Raw genomic sequence first — 21,519 nt, forward strand, 5'->3', positions numbered from 1 at the left:
CGATGTCCCTTATCCAAGGTCTACCTCCTAAAGTAGTTCCAAACTAAATAAAGCTTTGATAAAGGAACAAATCCTATCATAAGGATTATTCTTAAGTAGCAGTCTTTGTAAGAATCATTGAAATTCTGCGAAATGTGATACACCTTAAAAAAAGGCTATATATTTTTATTTTTGTTATTAAGTTGCTTTATAGATCTATATGATGAAGCGCATAATTATTCATTCCAATCTGTCTGCTCTTAGGAGATAATCCACATTGAAAATACAATAGTTTCTATTGTATTTTACTGTCATTTACAGAGTTATCTACCTTAGTTATGAATTGTACTGTACATTCTATATAATTTTTGTCTTCTAATTCATATGAAAAAAAAACACATATCAATTTCTGTTTACTATAACAATATAAATAAAATATCAAAAATAAAAATAAGTAGGCTTTACAACCATGAATCACATTTTGCATGATTCTTGGTGGAGTGCTACTTAACATTTAACCAAGGAATGCTTGCATAACCACCTTTTTCGTTCGGTTAAAAAAGCGTAAGCTGCTCCAAATTTGTTTTTTTCCGATAAATGGGTCAAAAAGTAAAAACAATACTTAGATAAACACTTTCTGCTAAAAAAAACCCCAAACATTCGGGATGCTCCGTGAGATTGAGTAATATAAATTTTGTTTTTCATGTAATACTTTTCTTTTTTTAAATGAATCGGCTTTGCAAAAAATTAAATGAAACGAGTAACATAACAGTGTTCAACATCCAGATCAATTAACATACTTGTTAATTTTCAATTTTTAACAATGGCTTCTACTAATACAAGCATCATTTTGGTCAAATCAGCCCTTGGATTCAAAAATCCATGAAAGGCCCGAAGTACAATTTAACAAATTAGAGGAAGTTTTGTACTTCATACATACAGAGCCCGATATTAACATTTTCCATACAAAACAATATATAATTATCTTTTTACAAGTATAATGAAATTCGATCAGGAATATCAAGTGCGTTTTTTTTTTCGTTTTCATATATATAAATTTTTACAAAACATTGTGTAATAATGTAAAAATGTTTAGCTCCCACGCAGTTGTTCAGGATTAATTCTTACATCTGTCATATATAAAATTCTTCAATAGATGTTTAGTGCTCTAATTGTGTACTGCTTTATCATCTTTTTTTCTTCAGTTTTTGTGTTAAATCCAAATATAAATCAAGGAAGCAGACACATCCGAAGAATGCCTTTCTTCCTTGATTTCCAAAGAGACTCGAATATAATGTCTTTCAATATTATACAATTATGAATTATTAAGCACGATCCTACTTCTGGACTGTGACAAATCTCTTTGGGGTGACTTCTTGTGTCATTAATGGTCTCCTTTTCGGATTTATTTATTTTCCCTTAATAGAATAATAGCAAATTAGAAATACGAACTAAATTTCTTTGGAAGACGTGGACCGCGAAAATGCACATACAAAACTTTACGATAAAAGGGATGATTTTTTCATTTCTTATTGTCAACTATCCGTTATAAGATTGCCCCCTTGTCACTATCGTATGGTGTTTACATATCGGTTCGATTTTTTCGTATTTGTAACAATGTTTCGGTTTTTAACGAAAGGAAATTTTGTATAACCAAAAAATGACTGCATCAAGCTTTTCGATAGCACAAGCTGGTAAAACATTAACAAATCTTTTTAACCGGTACAAGGAATTCCCAAATACAGATGTACTTGTGAAAGATTTATACGTGCGGGTATTTCACATCCTTTGTTTTAGGTTAATGTCCTACACAAAGCACAGAAAGCTTGATACTCAACCAATGCGTTAACTAAACCATTGAATAGGCTCATTCGGAAGGGATATAGCTATGCCATTATTGTCAAACCGTTAAGGGTGGCATTTTTAAGTGTTAACATTGATTCGCGTATGGGGTCTTTACAAAGGAGTAAAAAAAATATATTTAAAGCAGTTTTGGGCATGAGTTTTTGAGTTATGACTCGTTATATACCGTGGTTCTCAACCTTAATTGGGAAGAATTGGGATTGATTTTACATACGATGGAGACATACTGTAAACGTTTTTATTTTTACGGTTTAAAAAAGGTATGGCGTTTTAAAGTGTTTCGTTCTCACTTTATTTTATTTTTATGTTACTTGAGTATATAGGAGCCACTCTTTCTCTGTACCTGTGTATAATGATGTTTTGGCGCCAGCTGCAGCCTGCCCCTGTCGTGTGAGGGTCTTCTCGTCGTTCATTGAAGACCAATTGGTGGCCTTGGGCTGACATTTTCATCCCGGTGGGGTTGTTGTCTCTTTAATAGATGCACACTATCTATTCTCGTTGTATTTAGATAGATAATTAGTCAATTGAATCATCGAAGGGAAAGAAACATTCTTATATAGTGTAACTTGTATAAACTGAATCCCAGTTGGACTTTAAAATGTGTTAGTTTAATAGACTTGTTTATTTGTACTTTTTAGTATTATAGTGGTTATAAAAAAAAACAATTGTAGTAATGTGTTAAATTTGATAAAAAATTATGATCCTAGCCCATTAGAATACGAATATTTTTATCATGAAGTTGTATCAGGAATATTTAGTGTAATCATATTACAAATAAATGCATGTTATGGTAAGAGATAATACAAACATGCACGTGACATGTATATATGACTGTATAAGTGTCTCAATTAAGCATTTAATTAGAGTGAAATCTGTCTAACCCCAATCCAGAAAATCTGTTTAAACTAGACACTTTTTGAAGTCCCTTTTTATCAAATGTATTAAGAACAATGGCAAACCGAACTAATGTCTAAACTGACCCAATTATAAAGTCAAATAGGAGTTCGATTTAGACAGGGGAAAAACTCTGTGGTACTGATGGTTAGTTTGTTTGCATCATAAAAACGTGGAAAAAACAACAGGATATATGATTCTACATTTAGACACTTAAAATATATTTCATGCTTTTTATGTCAAAATTCAATAATTGTGACTTACACAATGAAAAATGCTTCTCGACTTATACTACAGTGCAACCTGTCTTTATCGAACCTCTTTTGTACAGTAGAATATATTCGGTTTCCACAGATATTTGTTTTATCAAGGTTTACAAAAATCATATAAACTGTTTTTAATGAATTTTGAAAAAGTCTGGTTAAGGCAGGTTTTTTTTATTATTCAGGGTTCGGTTTAGACAGGTTTCATTGTACAGCATCTCAAAAGTATTTCACTTAGGGTTTACTTCATGCTTATTTGTTTATTTATTATTTTAGGACACATGGGCCAGATGCTAAGTATCTAAGTAAAACCACAAGTCACGTAGAAGCACTTTCAATTATCCAACTATACCACATCGCAAACCAGATTTCAGTCGGCATGGTGTATCTAGCTTCACATCATTTTGTTCACAGAGACTTAGCAACGAGAAACTGTCTCGTTGGCAACAATCTCATCGTGAAAATAGGTGACTTTGGAATGTCACGTGATGTATACAGTACTGATTATTACAGAGTAAGTAACACTGCTTCAAAAAATGGGAAGACCCAAAGGTAGAATATGTCTAATCTGACGTCTGCGTATAATTCATCCTGACTCGATCTTTGAATTTAGTCTTTCACAATATTTTTCGAATTGTGAACTATTATCAGATAATGATTATCCCAAACGCCTGTCTCATAAACTTTCGTCAAATAAAAATAAGGAACTATTAAAGGTAAATTTGGAAAACAGCATATCAAAATTTGCAATACAAATAATTGGTATTTTCGTACTTAAAATGCCACTGCTGGTATACCAAAGGCCCCCGAGTGTATTTACCAACCTTGTAGTCAGACTTGTCTGACTCCGAATCATATCAGGTGTTATTTATCATATTCATATGAAAACTTGCAGTACTTGAAATTTCAGAATAACTAAAATACTGAGGCTTCATTCCTTGTATTGCGCGTGGAAGAATCTCGATGGTTTTAGCTTCCTTATTCGATAGTTTTTGTTTTGAGATCTTCTGGTATACAATTAATTTTGGGTTTAAGATCTTCCTATATATATCTTTTATTATATAGATAGCAGTGTTTTATCGAACTTTCACAGTGTAATAATTTCGATAATTCACACTGAAAAAAAAATCGGTAATTTCACATCTGCACTTTCTCCCGCCAAACGTCACAACTTGGATATCAATTCGCAAATCACAGGATTTAAAATTTATGTTGAAAATATCAATTAGTTATGAAGAAAATCTATATAATAAATTATATCATGAATTGGTTGTCGTGAATAATCAAAATATGATCACTCTGCCAAGAACGTTTGAAGATTTAACTCGAGCGCGGAACAAGTTCCTCACTCGTTAAATCTAGTCGTTCTACGACACTCGTGGTTATATTTTGGTTATTCACACTTTCCAGTTAATTATTGTATTATTCTAATGAGAGGTTACTCCTTGAAACACATGCACAGCATTTCGAAATTTACGATACATATGATTGTTATTTTTGTATTTAAATAAGTAATCAACATAGTTTTAACCGTGTGTGGGTCTTTTAGGAACAATATATATTTAATAGATTCTTACATTGTCTATATTGAAAATCTGGGAATTCTTCCACGAGTGTGAAAAATTCCGTCTTTTGACGAGTGAAAAGACGAAGATTTTCTCACACGAGTGGTAGAAAACCAGATCAGTACGAATTTCTTCCGATTCATGACCAAAAGCTGTGGAATTAAAATAAGGGTCAATCAGTAATTTGCATCATCGCTACAGAAGTTTTATGGTCGTCATCATGAATTCGTGCATCGTTACGGTGTATCAATCTGTTCCTGAAAACTTATTTGTTCAACTTGTCATAGTTTTCCTATCCTCTTTCATCTATTCCGGACTTGACTTTTGATAAGCAACTCGGCGGGTGTTTCTAGAAAAGCAGAGAGAGGATGCTTACTCTACCGGTGCACATGGTCCACGCTCCCAGTTTTTAGTGGAGTCCGAGTAACTTTGTATGTATTAATTTAGTAATTGTGTGTTCTTTGTTGTATTTGTCTGTTTTCCATGTATAGTCTTTGTCCCTAGATTACATTCTTTCGATTTCCGTTAGATTCTTGGTTCCCTTGATTACTCTTGCATAAAATATGTGTCGTATTACTGGGTGCCGATTAACAACGTGCGATTAACAGTAACTACCCCAAATATTCCGTTGTATAGGAAGTTTTTGTATAATTTGAACATACGTTGTCAGACAAAAATGTGGATCTGCGATTCTGAACTTTATTGGACTACTCTTACTTCGCGCACTGCGATTAGCTATTTTAAACCAATAACAGACACAGTCGCGTATCATAGACAATAGAAACGGAAGAATCTAAATGTGCCAACTTAGTATTATTAAATACATATCGTAAATGTTAATCCCCTTTTTTTTCTATGTGGGATTAGAAATACATGTTTTCTATAAATAATAGATCACAGGAAATGAGTAGTAATTTTAAACAGGCATTCTTCTACAAATTATAATGTTTAGATCCTTCTGTTTAATGGAAAAATATTGATCATCGAGGTGGATAATGTAATATAATATGAGGAAGATGAAACCTTTTTACCCTTCCGAAAAAAAAGAAAAGAAAAAAAAACACCTTCGATAATTATCTGTCAGTTCTAATATATTATTTTATATTAACGGGTCATACTTTTTCTTTCCTCGTTTGTCTACCCTGGACTTGACTTTTTATGAGCAACTCGGCGGGTGTTTCTAGAAATGCAGAGGACGCTTACCCTACCGGTGCACCTGGTCTATTCTCCCAGTTTTTAGTGGAGTCCGAGTTGCTCATTTGCTTTCGTTACTTTGTATGTGTGTTATTGGTTACTTTGTGTTGTTCTTTGTTGGGTATGTCTGTTTTCCATGTCTGGTCTTTGTCCCTGGATTACATTCTTTTGATTACCGCTATAACCTTGGTTCCCTTGATAACTCTTTCCTATAACCTTTCAATACTGTAAATATTGTAATGATATACCTTTTTGTCCTAATGCATTATCCTAATTGTCATGGTCTGAAATGTCTATGGGTCGAGTTGCCCGGCAAAGGTAAACATAATGGTTCCTATAAACTGCGAAACGTCTTTACAAATTTCTTTTATTTCATTTTGTTTCGACTTATATCGTTTTGTTTTGTTTTTATTTTGTTTTGATTCATTTTGTTTCTAATTGTTGCGTTTCGGTTCTTTTTTATCGATTCTTTTCGTTTCGATATCGTTTAGCAGTTTTTTAAGTACCCAAGTATTATAAAGTTATACTTATTACGTCATTTTCGTAAACATCTGGTAGCTGGTTGTAAGTAATGACGTCACAACCTTAAATTGCACTGTGACGTCATAATTTACGCTAACTTTCACAATTACGACTTTTTGTGATATCGACACCTGGACGCCTCACATTGTTTTCAATTTTAGGTCGGCGGTTCAACAATGTTACCAGTAAGATGGATGCCGCCAGAATCTTTGCTGTATAGAACATTTACTGTAGAGTCTGATGTTTGGAGTTTTGGTGTTGTATTATGGGAAATATTTACGTACGGCAGGCAGCCATGGTTTGAATTATCTAATCACGAGGTAAGATATTGAAGATACTGTCCCATGTCTCGTAAAAAGTCGTAAAAGTGAGGTTAGTCTTAAATTTATATGACGCTATAGTGAAAAAATGTTATTGTGCCGCCATATCTTACGATAGTTTTAACACTTTTATCTTTAAGCAAAACATACGGCCGTTCACAAGTATGACCTGTAACGCCAAAAGTAGATCGTCGAGATTATATTCTTCTAAGAATATTTTGATGCAATTCGGGAACAATTGCAAATTTAAAGCTGCGCGAAAGGAGATTAATCAAAGAAACTGCGAACAATTGACCGCGCGAAAATTTCACTTGGTTTATCTAATTACTTTAATCTCTCTTAGAATGTTTATTAATATGTCTCTTTTCTGGTACTTTTAAATGCCAAACATCTCCAGAACCCAATTTCCGCTATATGGTCATCATTGCTTCTACTCTTTTTACCTGTCATGATATTTGATAGACATCGAGAGTATATTCTAAGGCTGTTAAGCTCCCAACTAATCGCCATGCATAAAAAAAACAGAGATTATTGATCATTGCCAGGAATAATAAAGCGTTGTACACCTACTCAGTGAATGCAATTACATTGTACATTGACTTTGTTTATACATGTCTCATTTGGAAATCAGGAGCAAATAAGAAAACGGAGATTTTAGAGAAATAAAGACAAAAACGAAAACAAAATAATCCACATACCTTTATGTTGTAAGCCCAATCATATATTGTGTTGACATAAATTACTTGAAATATAAAAATGTATTGATTGATTGATTGTTGGGGTTTAACGTCCGAGCAGCAATATTTCAGCTATATTCAGAAGATGAACATGAAATGGATGATAAAATGAACATGAAATGGATAATAAAATGAACATGAAATGATGATGAAATGAAAAAAGGGATGGGACACAAGGATAATAGGGTCGACAAATTTTGATTGCCACTAGAAAAAGGAAGGGATGGGTAGGGTCGGGCAATTTAGCCACCTGTGGCGAAGCGCAATGGGTCCTACTCCTATCGAATACCACAGCAGGGTTCTTTAAAACGTGAAGGAACGTGACATCTTACCCAACACGGTGCACCACTATGGTTTGCGGTCAGGTTTTACGCATTATAGCCTGACAACCTCAGCATGTAACACGCCAGGGGTACCCCATACCATCACCTGGGGCACACATCCCAGTTGCTTTGTGGGCAGAGCGCCTAACCCCGGCTGGGTTTCTGAGGACTATTTAGTCGCCTTTTACGACAGACCTATTCTTTTAACACCCGGACCTGCACGGGGCTACGAAAATGGAAACACTTTAACTAAAATCAACAAATTTGTAAAATGACAAAAGTTTTTTCCTTTGACGTGAGATATGACGAACAAGAGTATTGCTTATCTGGAGACTGTTATATGTCAATTTAAACCTTTAACCTTATTTCAAAAGCAATGAACAAAACAATTTCAAAATAATAAAATCAGACAGAAATAATTTATTTATTGAAAGTTAATTAGCCATACAACCAAGTTGCAAATAAGATGATATGTTTGACTGGTCCATCCATCGTCACTATGATTTTGCTTGAATACAGCTTTCAGTTTGTGTTTAATTTCTTTTAAAGTTGATACTTTATGGTATTGGAATTTTCCAAAAATTCTTGAAAGTATGTGTGCGTTTGGCTGGAAGCGAAGGAAAATGCCCTTCTACAACCTCGCATTTTCCCTGGGTTCTTAGGCTCATCCTGTATATCAGTTAAATGTCAAGTCAGTGCACTGTTATTGACTATGTACCTATGTGTTTACTACTTCAAACGTGATTCTTGTAAAAGGTCTTGACAAATTTTTGATATATGGTTATCTGAAGGACTTTTGAATATTCTCAGAAACACCATAGCCTTCGCCTATCACTGTACATATCAAGTTCTTTATTATTAAAGTTCTCCTGCTTGACTACGATGAATGATAAAGTGTGTCATGCAAGTGAAAAGTTATTCCGAGTTATATACACAAGAGAGCCTTATAATTTCATCATGTTTCCATTTGAAAACAACTATAATAGTTTTCTTAATCCTTAGAAGTAGGAATGATTTATTGTGCTGTCAGTTAACGGTGTAATAAGTATTCTGTAGTAATCATGTGCATTTGGTGTGATGAATTTGTAACTAATTGTGCTTGAAAGTACACTTAGTTGGCTTCATGAACAGACATAATTCATGCAGACAGTGCCCTCTGGTCAAGGTCTTATTGACGTAGGATTTGGGAGAAGTGTGCATGAGACAAAGAATTATGTTAAATGTTCTTCAGACACAGGGAAAACATTTTCAAGAAATGTCCTTCACACATATGGCAAAGATATGGGCACAATTGTAAAAGATATTAGTAAAGATATGGCAAAATGTTCTTCAGACATAAGGCAAAGATATGGAGAAAAGTGAAAAACGCATCAGCAAAGATATGGAAAATTGCCTCTAACACATAGGGCACAGATATGGGGAAAATTGTAAAAGGCATAAGTAAAGATGTGGAAAAATGTTCTTCAGACATAGGGCAAAGATATGGAGAAAATTTTCTTCAGACATTGGGCAAAGATATGTAGGAAATATCCAAAAGACGTGAAGGAAAAATATGGGAATATGTTCTTCAGACATTGGGCAAAGATATGGGGAAATGTCAAAAGAAGACATGGAGCAATGTTATGAGAAAATGACTCTGAGGTGTGTATCAAAGATAGGGAAAAATATTTTGAGGCACGAAGAAGATAGGAAAACGTACTTTGGATATCCAGCAAAGTCTCTTGCAAAAATATATACGAGACAACGCCTCTAGTAGTCAAGTTCGGATGATTTATTAATTGAGCACACATTAGAGCATTTAACGCGGAGTAGAACTCCAATGAAAGGCATTATTGTCAAGACGTATCTTAAATGCATTAAAACACCCAGTTTTCGCTTAGTGGTTCTCTTTGTGTCTGTTTTAAGTAAAAAAGAGTAAAAACAGCTAAACAAGCATCTGAGCTGATGATATTATATTAGATTTAAAAGGTTGTACTTTAAAATCCTTTCAGTTTTATCAGTTGATATTTTTGCGACATGTCACGAAAAAAAATATGCCTCTGGAAATAGACAATATTTACTTGAAAGTACATTATTGTGTTATGATTTGCTACCCTTTCCCTAAAAACTAGATCATACTAGAACTGATAAACAAACTGTCATTGAGTATGATGCCATGGTTATACAGTTTCCCTGCTGAAGATCAAATTAGTCAGCATGCACGTCCATCGGCAGTAATTGACAGTTAAAGTGTATCTCCTTCGCTGGTAACACATAGCAACAAAATGGAAATCGAAATTGATAATCATATGTTCTTTGTTGTAGATGTCTGTTTTCCATGTCTGGTCTTTGTCCCTGGATTACATTCTTTCGATTACCGCTATAACTGTGGTTCCCTTGATTACTCTTTCACCTATGTAAATTATTAGAATTCTGTGGAAAATGACCGATGTCCTTTTAACTGCAATTAAACTGGCACTAAAATACTAATTAAATGTATTTACGTCAGTAACGTATCATTTAATATAATTGTGTTCAAAGTACGTCATTATTAGGTTTCAAAGTGTGAATTGAACTCCTTTACAGCTGTTTTAAAAAAGTCTATATTTTTTCGTTCTAGCAACATAGTCATAATTCATGAACAACTCTTGCGTACTCTTGCGTACATAGTTCGTGTACAACACAAATCGTAAGAACCAGTGATAAAGAAACACTTATTTTGCCTATAGTTTTCAAACAAATTATTAAGTCAGTGAGTGTGTTATTGTATGGGTTAATATATTTATAAAACGATGTCATGACACATCTTCTAGAATAGTGTTGCCATGAGATGTGTTGTTGCATCTAATATTCAATTCACAAATTGATTAAGCTATGCACTTCAGGTATATTTTATCTTCCAGATTTTTAATTCAATTTAATTCTACATGCAATTTTGTTGTCAGGGGTTTTTGTTTTATTATTTGTTTTCAGACGTTTTGCATTGCAAGTTTTAACCAACTCTAGATCTGTTTCCCTTCACTTTATAAATCTTGTCTTTTATCCACTTTTATAAATTCGTATGATTTGCTTTTTGATAAATTTAAAAAAAAATGATATGGTCCTTTCATTGGCTTAAATTTACTCAAATCAGGAGCTTGTCGAAGTTCTTAAGAATGCGTAATGTTGTGCATGCCTTTTTTTACGGAAAAGTGTTTGGATCAACATTCAAAATAGTTGGTTTTACTGTCCATTTTCCAAGGCATTGGTTTATTTGCTATTAAGGCCTTTGCAGGGTGTTAATTCTCTATATAAACAAGCAGCGTTTTAAACAAATTAAACAGACCTAATTAACTATTTCATTGTCTATAACCTATTTCCTGTTTGTAAATTGCATGCTTAATTATTGATACTATAGGGACGTTCATTATTATCATTACTTGTGATAGAAATAGCATAGTTGTATATTTATTTCAGGTTATTCACTATATAACAAACGGAAATCTATTAGATTGTCCAAGTACATGTCCCGAGGGAGTGTACAAAATAATGATGGGTTGCTGGAAACAACAGCCAAACAAACGCTTGCCCATGAAGGAGGTTCAGAAGTTGATAGAAGAATTATGTCTCTGCCAGCCTACATACTTGGACCTCATTGGCTGAGAGGAAAACCTGACTTTAAAATGGTATAAAGTTCTCCTTACAAAGGAGAAATTTGCGTTAGAAGTACAATGTACAGTGGAACCTGTCTAAACTGAACATCTATTTGACTTAAAATTGGTTTTGTTTAGACAGTTGTTTGGTTTGCCAAGGTTTGTCAATTGGGATATGTTTTTTGTTATTTGAATTAATAAAAAATGGACTTTGAAAAGTGTCTAGTTTAGACAGATTTCTGATTTGGTTTAGACAGGTTCCACTGTGTTATGAAAACATTTGGTGGAGCGAACAATAATTCGTTTTAGTACGTTGTTACATTGGATGGAGAAAAAAACATTAGTATTTTACGTGATGCCAGAAGTGGCTTTGGTGGAAAAAGGTCATTGATCTGTAAAGTGTGTTTTGAAATCATCAATGGCATATTGATAAAAGTGTATGTGTGGATTGATAAGTCTTTGTAATATAAATTATGTTGTACACATATACTATATGCCTTATTCTTCTATATTTCAGGCTAAATGTCTTTCAATATTAACTGTGGTTACAGAAATTTTATCCTTAGGATACTGTATGTTAATGAATCATTTTGTTTTTAGATATTGCCTTTACATTCTAAATACATATACTACCAGAACTTTGGGTATTTAGAAAAATCCATAAATTGTCTGTCCTCATTTAAAACATCTGTATTTTTCTTTTTTGATTAGATTCTTAATTTTAGCGATGTGAGATGATGCATTCTTCATTTTTTCCCATCATTTTCTTTATCTATATTAAAGAAAATAAAATCAAATTTTTCGAACAAAAAAAAATATATAATAATGTGAATCAATTAAAATATTTTATTTATTTTCTCTGAAGTTACAAAGGTGTCAATTCAAACTGAACGATTAACCAAGGGAACTAAGATCTGAACGGTAATCAAAAGAATATATTCCAAAAATAAAGAATAAAAGGGAAAAATACACATCAAAGAACATCTCCTGTACAAAGAAACATAGGAAAATGAGCATCCTGGGCAAAACTGGGAGAAAAGACTAGGTACACAGCTAGGGTAGGCATCTGCTGCTTTTCCAGAACACCCGTCGAGTTGCTCACGTCCGGGTAGACAAAAAAGGAAAGGAATACTATGACAGAGTGAAACCTCGATAGGATGGTTTCTTATGAATGTTTGTTTATATCCATTGAAAATTCAAAGAGGTTTTCATTATGTACAATACTAAAATTGGCAACGTCTCATTCAGTAAGTGTTTGGGTAATGAAGATGGTTAAATTGCTTATATGTATAAAAATATTGTATATTAATGCTTTAAAAGGCAAAAAGGTACATTATACAGTTAATTTTGATAGCATAGTATTAGTAAAAAGGTGCAATTGGGATATCGGGATATTTCATTAGAATTTTATGAATCGTGATTTGGTTTTTATATAATTGAACTAATGCCTTCGTACATGTATCAGTTTCTGTAAAATGTGTTGATTCAAAAACAAAATTTATACTATTGACGTTTTTTTTAGAGAAGGCAAGTTTGAATTATTGCTGATAGATAGTTCTTACAATATAAGTATCACCTTTAAATTTTTGATCATTTAAAAGATAATAGTTCTCAAATTACATGATTTTATGTTTGTCTAATATAGATAGGAATGTTACTGTTTATTTTTTATCAAATAAATTTGGTCAAACAAAATTGGAAATTCAGTGCTGTAATTGTGTTGTAATGATGTCATCATGGTTGTCTGCTTGGTATGTTTTATCTTAAGTATCATTTATGCGCGTTTCCTATTTTGCTACCCTGTAAGATGGAGTGACATAAATGTTACCAAAGTTGAAATTTCAAATTTCTGTTTACTATCAACTCTTATTTGCTTTTACGAAAAGTACTTTCGTGAATGAGATTTAGCAATGATGTTATTCATATACTTTGAATATACTGCTGAAATTATCATGTTGCCTGTAAAATGCTTCTTACACTTCCTGTTAGACTACAAGACACACAAACATCTAGATCATGTTGTAATACCTTTATGAGCACAACTAAAAATGTCACCAATAATAATCACGCCATATTGTTTGAACATCCCATATATACCGTTGTTTTTTCGACACTTCGTCAGACTGTCGTACCTTTTGACATTTTTTGTTGTTATGCAGTTTTTTGTTGTTGTTGTTATTTTACGTTAAGCATCGAAAATTGATGAAGGACGTATCATATGCTAATGCCAAAAAATAAACATAATTTACCTTTAATTCACGTGCATTAAAAAACAATATTGATGACACTTTTTACTGTGTATACAATAAAATGTTCAGAAATAATGAATGGATAAGTTCCATTTTACAGTACGGGTATTCAAGTGTATAAAGTTTTATATATATATGTTAAGAATGGTTTGCTATATAGAATGTTAAAAATCAGATTGTTATTTTACCTTTTTTAAAGCCGGGTTGACAATACATTGAATGAAAACAAGGTGCAGTGTTTTAATTTATACAGTGGAACCTGTCTAAACCGAATCCTTGTTTGAATGTGGTTCGGTTTAGACCATTGTTTGGTATGCCAAGGTTCAAAATACATTTGAGTTGATCGAGACTTTAGAAAGTGTCTGATTTAGACAGATGTTCGGATTATTCAGGGTGCGGTTAAGACAAGTTTCATCGTATTTTGTTTGACAATGATATTACGAAATTTGTTTGAAGACGTTAATATTATGGACAAATTTTTTGATGATCTCGCTCCACTTGTTCTCATTTATATGGACCAATAAACTTTATAGAACTGTTTGGATCGATCATATTGCTGAAGTACCAACCAGTATACGCTATTGATATCTCATAATAGAATTGTGTTTATCGATCATATTACTGAAGTACCAACCGATATATACGTTACTGATATCTCATTCTTGATATTTAAGTTCAGTGAGAATTCATATCTGGTGACAAGTGGTTCATATCATTTGTTTTATAATATGATGTATGATATTTTCATTAACATTTTGTATATTCAATATTCTTTCATCTGTGATATCAAAAGAATATTGGCGCTCAATTCACTGTATAAATTAAGTGTGAGAGTTATGTAATATATTTTGTATATATTGCTATGTTTATTGTTATTGTGACGAAAATGTTTATTAAATAATTTGTTTTCATGCTCTGTTTCGCACAAGTAAATAGGACCATTTCCATTGTACCTGTTAAAAAATTAAATTTTTCCCTTTTAACTGAACAGAATAATTTCAGTCAAATGCTTGGAATTCCAAAGTTCCAAAACAGGGGAAATCCATGTACTAAATTCGACTAGAAACATAAAAAGAATATATGAAGAGCATACCACACTCATATGAACTTAAAGTTCACACTGAAAAAAGCAGAACATACCGAAAAAAAATAAGTGGGCAAAATAGGTGCTCTAGTAACATATTTGTAAAACTTCGTAAGATTTTATGCTGGAGATTCTTCTCTGTTCCGGTCTCAGGTGGGTAATTTTGCATAAAAGCAATTTCTTGGTGTAAAAATTCAATTTAGTATTCTTCACAGGAAACATAGTAATATTAAGCAAAAACCACCAATAAATCTTACACTTCTATGTGGTTCATTGAATTTGTTTTGAGTCTCTCCCCTAATGTGGGAGGATTAACATTTATAGGTTTTAGAAAAAGTTATTTAAGTACTGGTGGTTGATTTTACAAAAAAAAAAGCATACAAAAGTCTTAGGCAAAGATGTCAATATTTTATTTTTCTATTATCAGTATGATGCATTACTTATGGCTATTTGTGATAGTCACAACAGGTCTACAATTTTATCAAACCAAGACTCGTTAGTGGTGTTCAGATCAAAATCATTTGATAGCCAAATGAGTTAAGGAGTAATCATGGTGTCCGAGATTCAAGCGGAATTCAAAAAGAATATATTCTAAGGATAAATACTAGACAGGGAAAATAGAAACACACAACAAACAAACATGAAAAACTAAATTACATGTACAAAGAACCAAAAGTAAATGAGCAACTCGGACTCCATTAAAAATTGGGAGAATGGACCACAGGTGCACCGGTAGGGTAAGCATCCTCTGCTTTTCTAAAAACACTAGCAGATTTGCTCATAAAATATCAAATAGCTAAGGACAACCATAAATACTGAAAAGGTACCTTAAATCAAGCTATACTCACTTTGGCCAGAGAGTAGAAAATACCTGAAAGGAAGAGACACAAGCTCTGAGAACAAATAACAAGAGCTAAGGAAAACAACACATCATTGAATTAAAATTGTTATTAGACAAAAATAAATAAGATTCAATCTACAAAAATGTTCTATGGTATTCCAAGGCATACATATATACCTTAAAAATGCAATGATTAAATTAAAAAAAAACAAAAACTCAGTCTGACAAATCTTAAGAAGAATGGGAAATTTCAAATAGAAAATTTTACCTTCTGTAACATAAAAATATTGTTCAAATGATGTTTAACTAAAATTTAGAGAAAATATGACTTTTATAAGGCTAGCACATTACATTAAGAACTTAATGACATCCATCTTTACAATCTTATGCATGAAGTTGATTCCCCTCTTTTTAAGAACATTTTATGCTGCATTTGTCTATAGATATAAACATATATATACTCAGTGACATAACCACAATACAAGAATTAACTAGTAATAATTTGCAATGAAATACTGTAATAAAATAAACTAGAAAAATATACACAGAAATTATTGTGTTGGAAATGTTAAAAATTATAGATCAAATATCCTATTATTCAATGTTTGACAGAAAAAATGGTTTGACCAAATTGCCTACCAATCTATTAAAATTATACATACCAAAAAATGTTTGTTAAGTAGGTTTTTTACCATCCTCCCAAGTCAGGGTTTTGCGTCCATCCTCGCTCCCTGAAACCCCTGACATCATGGGAGGATGGTTTTTTACTGTATAAATATACTTGATAATATATGTTTTACTGTATAAATGGACAAATTATAGAGATATAGAGCACTAGCACCCTGTGTATTATATATATATATACAAATCTAATATCATTATGTCCAATTATTTATATTTACAAATCTACAGTAAAACCATGTTGGACTGAACTTCAAGTTACAGTAATAGACAGACATAAAAAAAACCAATTAAAATAATAATTTTAAGTTTAACATTTTTGGACGGAACTTTAAATTACAGTAATAAATAAATAAAGAAAAATTGAAAAAAAATCTAAATAATAATATTAAAAAATATAGCCCAATACCTTATTTTCAATGGTAACTTCAATGATTGCTGTGAAACAAATTGCTATTGAACATTTTTCATCAATAGTTCAAGCCAAAAAGATTTATTCTATAAAAAAAAAAACACTTCAATAGAATGTATTCAAGAAACTGATAAACTTGGATGGAAGCAATACACTTGCAAAATATAAATTCGTCCTCTGTGTCAAAAATTGATAAAATTCACATGAATTATACACAAACTTCACAAGAAATTTACCTGCATTTTTTCCTCACATGACTTTCAAGCAACAAATTCAAAAGAAGCTTGATTCATGTGAGGCTCACATAAATAATGTAACTGGATGTATTTGCACAATATTAGTGAGTATCACCTGAAATTAAATGAATGTCACATAAAAACAGACTGCAATATGTATAAATCAAAAATCAGATCTAAATTATCACAGGAATAATATTAACTTGAATAATACCAGTCCAACTCAGGAATTCACTACTGAAAACTGAGGTATAATTTGAAAGATAAAATGCATGGATGGAATAAGTGTAAACTGTCTTTTCATCATGAAGAATACAACTGGTTCAGCAGTTCAATTCTCTCATCCATCTTCTGTACAAATAATTCCACCAAAGGCATCACAAAGTCATCCTGTAAAGACAAATGGTACTTATTCAATACATCATATTAATAAACTTATGCTTTATAGCACATGCAATGATGATGTTCAGTAAATAGAGTTGGTCTTCCCATGATTAAATGACAATCATCTGATGAACTGCTCTAAACACTTACCTGGACAATTAGAAAGATTTAAATTTTATATCAAACATTAATTCAAATCAGGTGATTGTCAAATAATTATGAAAAAATGTACTTTATTCCCTGAACATCATCATTGTATTTTCTGTAATGTACAAGAAACACTGGCCCCTGGTTTTAGTTTTTAAAAGTCAAATAAGTTTGAACATGAAGGAAATGATGAATATAATAACAGAACTAAATCACAGGATACACTTACCAGATTTTCCATGGATTTTGTGTTTTGTTTTAGGTTTTATCTAAAAATAGCACGGATTCCATAAAAACTTCACAAATAACATTTTAAGGTGTGTTTAATGAAATTATGAAAAGAAAATTGGGAGTCACTGGGCAAAAAAATATTATTACTATGAAATGGATAAATTCAGACGAGTCCAAAAATCTGACAAAAATGACTGAACATGAGCAGCAAACATCCTTAATGAGAGGCAGGTTTCTTCTATGATGAAAAAACATTGTACTTAAAAGTTATCAATGTCAACTTAAACCTTTGAACTTAGGCCAAAAAAATTAATAAGAAGATTCTCATCTCTTGCCCCTAAAAAATTAACAATTTTTTTTTCAAAAATTGGGGTGGGAATTTCAAATCCGGATTTTTTTCCGTCAGTTTCTAGTATTGAGATACTATAACACACAAATCATTCATTTCTTGGTGACTAAAACAATGTTTTGTCTCTGAAACTGATGTTGCTATGGATTTATAATACATTTTTTCTTCAAACAGCCAAAATTAGACCTGGTAAGAAATAAAAAAATACAAATAAAATCCTCTCAACCAACCCATATTTTTGTGAAGGTTGGATGAGAATCTATCATTTAGGTTTACTTGGCCTAATGTCTAAGAATAGGAAAATCTCACTTTTATATGAATAAAATTAAATAACTTGAATATTAAATTTATATTAGAAATTCATAGCAATGAACATACAGACTATAAAATAATTATTTAAATCCACTTCCTCAAAGTTGACATATGATGTGAGAATGGACAGACAAGAGTTTTATATGTACATCAAAGGACAGGTATAAAATTAGGAGTGGTATGAATGTATATCTATTTGATGTCTGCATCTTGACATACCTTACTGACCACCAGCTTCTCACATTTCTTCATCCATCTTTTATCTCTCCTTTTATCTTCACTTATATCATCCTGTAAACAAACAATTAATGAAAAGTGATAAATGTTTAAAGGTAGAACCAATATTATTGGACAAAATCACACAAAAAAAGTTGGAAGACACATTTTATTAGTAGATATTGACTATGGACAAGTCACATTCTACAATATAAGTTGATTTTAGGATACAGAATTTTTCATTACTATAAAAACTTTTTGGTTAACAGATTGGTGATAATTGCATCTGTCTTGAAAATGGTGAGACCTACTCTCTGAAGGTCTGACCAGTAATGAAGTGAATCTTACAATTGTCATCCTTTCAGGGTCCTAATCATTACTCAGTGGCGAACCCCTGGAAACCCCCCCTTTTTTTTTTTAAATTTTATAAGTTTCATTCAAATATTTTGCAAAAATTAGCAAATAATAGCCTGGAATGCCCAATTCAAAATTTGTCCATCCTTGTATAAACTCAACTAAATAAACTGTTTTTGGTCCCAAATAATACACACAATTAAAAGAATCTAATTTCATATATTCTACCTCAACAATTGGACAGAGTTAAAAAACTAATACAATGATTCCTAAAAGTAAAGAGATTTTTTTTAAAAATATACTGGTCAAGGAGTTGATCTTTTCACCAACTGATTTTTTCATCCTCTGCTGTGAAACAAGTTTATGACAAAAATTTAAGACAAAACATTGCTTTTACATTTTACATTGCTATAAAAACTTTTTGGTAAGCAGATTGGCGAGTATTGCATATGTCTTGAAAATGGTAAGATACACTCTCTGACCAGTGATGAAATGAATCTTACCATTGCCATCCTTTCAGGGTCACCATCAGCACTCATTATATCCTCAATATCAGATTGGCTCAAATTGAGAATGTTTTTAGCAAGGCTCTGTGCTCGCTGTAAAGAAGAATCAGCTTTGTGTTGGATAGCCTGTTCTCGTCGGATCATTGTTTCCCTCACTTCAGATCTTGTTCTTCCTGTTTTCTTGATTAAATCATGACCAAGTGCCTGGAATACAATAAAACAAACTTAAGTACAAATCCATATAAAATTCAGACACTGCCAATGGTAAGGTGATTCATGGTGTAGAAAAACCCACCGAACAAACAATCCTTTTTTGGTCTACATATACTTTATTTATATGTAACAACTATCTTCCCTGTATTTAGGTCTGTACTTTTGAAAAAATACACTTTAATTTCCCACTAAAATCAACCAAATCAAACTTAACCAAGAACAATAACTCTTACAAAGCAATAATTTCATGTAAAATCTATTTAAATTTTATCTTAAAAGTGCAACCCCCAAATGAAAAACCAAGAGTGGTTATGTGGTCTGTATCTGATTCTAAACAAGAAATAAAAGTGAATTTGGTGAGTTTTGGACATGCATGAATCACCTCCTGTCTGATTTTTAGAAAGACTGCTACTTAAATAGACTAAGTACTATTTTGTTTTCAATCTGAAACAGTTTTGACTATAATATAAACCTAACATGACCACGTCATTGTCAGCGATTATTTAAACAATACAAATTTATTAATGGTCATGAGGGGAATAATAAATTTATTACCTCAAGGAATCTACCATTACCTGAAGCAATGCTAAAGGTAAAAGTTGGTATCATGGGGTAATAAATATACTGTTTCCCAAATGAACAGTCAACAAATATTTTATCATACTGATTCATAACAATACCTTCATAATCCATGAAGAAATTGCACAACCATATTTGTCTACTGTAATCTGTTCTGGCTGTATGGGATTTTAAATTTGTTCAAGGATAAACCCTTGTCTTAACATTAATAAGCTAATGAAAATAAAGGGGAAAAAAAACGTGAAATATGATTACAATACCATTTCCCTGGTCAATAGTAAAAATTATTGACCGGCTAAACAGAGCAATCAAAGCCTTTTAACATAACTAGTTTAAATATCACAACTGATTTACTATAGAAAACTAATACTGCAGTATAATTATTTCTTTTAATTTCCTTACATTATAAATAAATGCCTGAATGTAAGCCCACAAGTTTCTGATCATCCATGTCACTGTATAACATTGTGCACTTTAGATGATTAGGTAGTTTAAGTCCATTTCACTCCCATACCTTGTTTTTCTCTTAACATGATAAATTGTTCATAATTCTGTAGCAGACAATATATATATATATATATATATATGCCTGAAAGATTTTTTGTGTAGTTTCAATGGTCATTTCACTCCCAGTCTTGTTTTTTCCACTTACCTTGATAAATTGTTGACAGTTCTGTCTCATTTTTTTTACTGCTTCTATCACAAATTCACTCCCCTACCTTGCTTCTTCTCTTACCTTAATAAACTGTTATTTTCCTAAAGCCACTTCATTCCCCAACCTTGTTTTTTCCCTTACCTTGATAAATTAGTAAGAGTCAAGTATTACAATCTGTTTTTTTCTGCACAGCTTGTATTACTGTTTCACTTTCCAGTCTGTTTTTTTTCTCTTACCTTGATAAACTGTTGGTAATTCTGTATTTGACTATAGGCACTTGTAAGTTTTTCCTGTGCAGCTTCTATTGCCATTTCACTCTGTGTAGCCAGACCCTTCAGCTGCTGTTGTGCTGTATTTTCTAGTTCCCCAACAGCTGATTCTAACTCCATCTTCTTATTCTGAGTGTCCATTAGTTGTTTGGTCTTTAAAGATTAAAAAACGTAAACTTACAACAACAAATTCTCCATATGTAAATATGACTTTTGTCTTGACATGTGATTGTCTGAGATCATGAGTATGGGTACGTAACTCCAATTAAAAAACTTAGGTAGTGGTTGTTAAAAGGGCAAAGAATTCAATCTCATTATTGAAACCTCTTATGTAAAGTATGGTAACCTAACAATACATTACCGAAACCTCTAATGCATAAGTATGATGACCTTACTATACATAATCCAAACCTCTAACGCATAAATACGAAGACCTAACTATACATTATCGAAACATCTGTATACATAAGTATGATAACCTAACTATGCATTATTAAATTCTATAATGCATAATTATGATAAGCTGATCA

At 32.0% G+C, this 21,519-nt stretch overlaps 2 protein-coding genes across 6 annotated transcripts in view; one reads left to right on the forward strand and one right to left on the reverse strand.

Annotated features, from left to right (window-relative positions):
- Positions 1 to 11,832, forward strand: part of LOC148620831 (BDNF/NT-3 growth factors receptor-like) — a 78,529-nt gene extending 66,697 nt beyond the window's left edge. The window contains exons 11-13 of the mRNA XM_088573876.1: positions 3,276 to 3,513; positions 6,442 to 6,600; positions 11,096 to 11,832. Coding sequence (XP_088430002.1) covers positions 3,276 to 3,513; positions 6,442 to 6,600; positions 11,096 to 11,281 — 583 coding nt within the window. The 3' untranslated portion in view covers positions 11,282 to 11,832. The remainder of the gene's footprint in view (positions 1 to 3,275; positions 3,514 to 6,441; positions 6,601 to 11,095) is intronic.
- A 3,705-nt stretch (positions 11,833 to 15,537) lies between these two features.
- LOC148620832 (centlein-like) overlaps positions 15,538 to 21,519 on the reverse strand; it is a 65,103-nt gene continuing 59,121 nt past the window's right edge. For all 5 annotated transcript variants that reach the window (XM_088574669.1, XM_088574667.1, XM_088574668.1 and 2 more), the window contains 4 exons: positions 20,957 to 21,142; positions 19,271 to 19,477; positions 18,417 to 18,488; positions 15,538 to 17,164 (listed from right to left, as the gene is read on the reverse strand). In XM_088574669.1, coding sequence (XP_088430795.1) covers positions 17,078 to 17,164; positions 18,417 to 18,488; positions 19,271 to 19,477; positions 20,957 to 21,142 — 552 coding nt within the window. In that variant the 3' untranslated portion in view covers positions 15,538 to 17,077. The remainder of the gene's footprint in view (positions 17,165 to 18,416; positions 18,489 to 19,270; positions 19,478 to 20,956; positions 21,143 to 21,519) is intronic.

Source organism: Perna viridis, chromosome 3 (assembly GCF_037379345.1).
Source record: "Perna viridis isolate PV_CMFRI_1.1 ecotype Kerala chromosome 3, ASM3737934v1, whole genome shotgun sequence".
Lineage (NCBI taxonomy): Eukaryota > Metazoa > Mollusca > Bivalvia > Mytilida > Mytilidae > Perna > Perna viridis.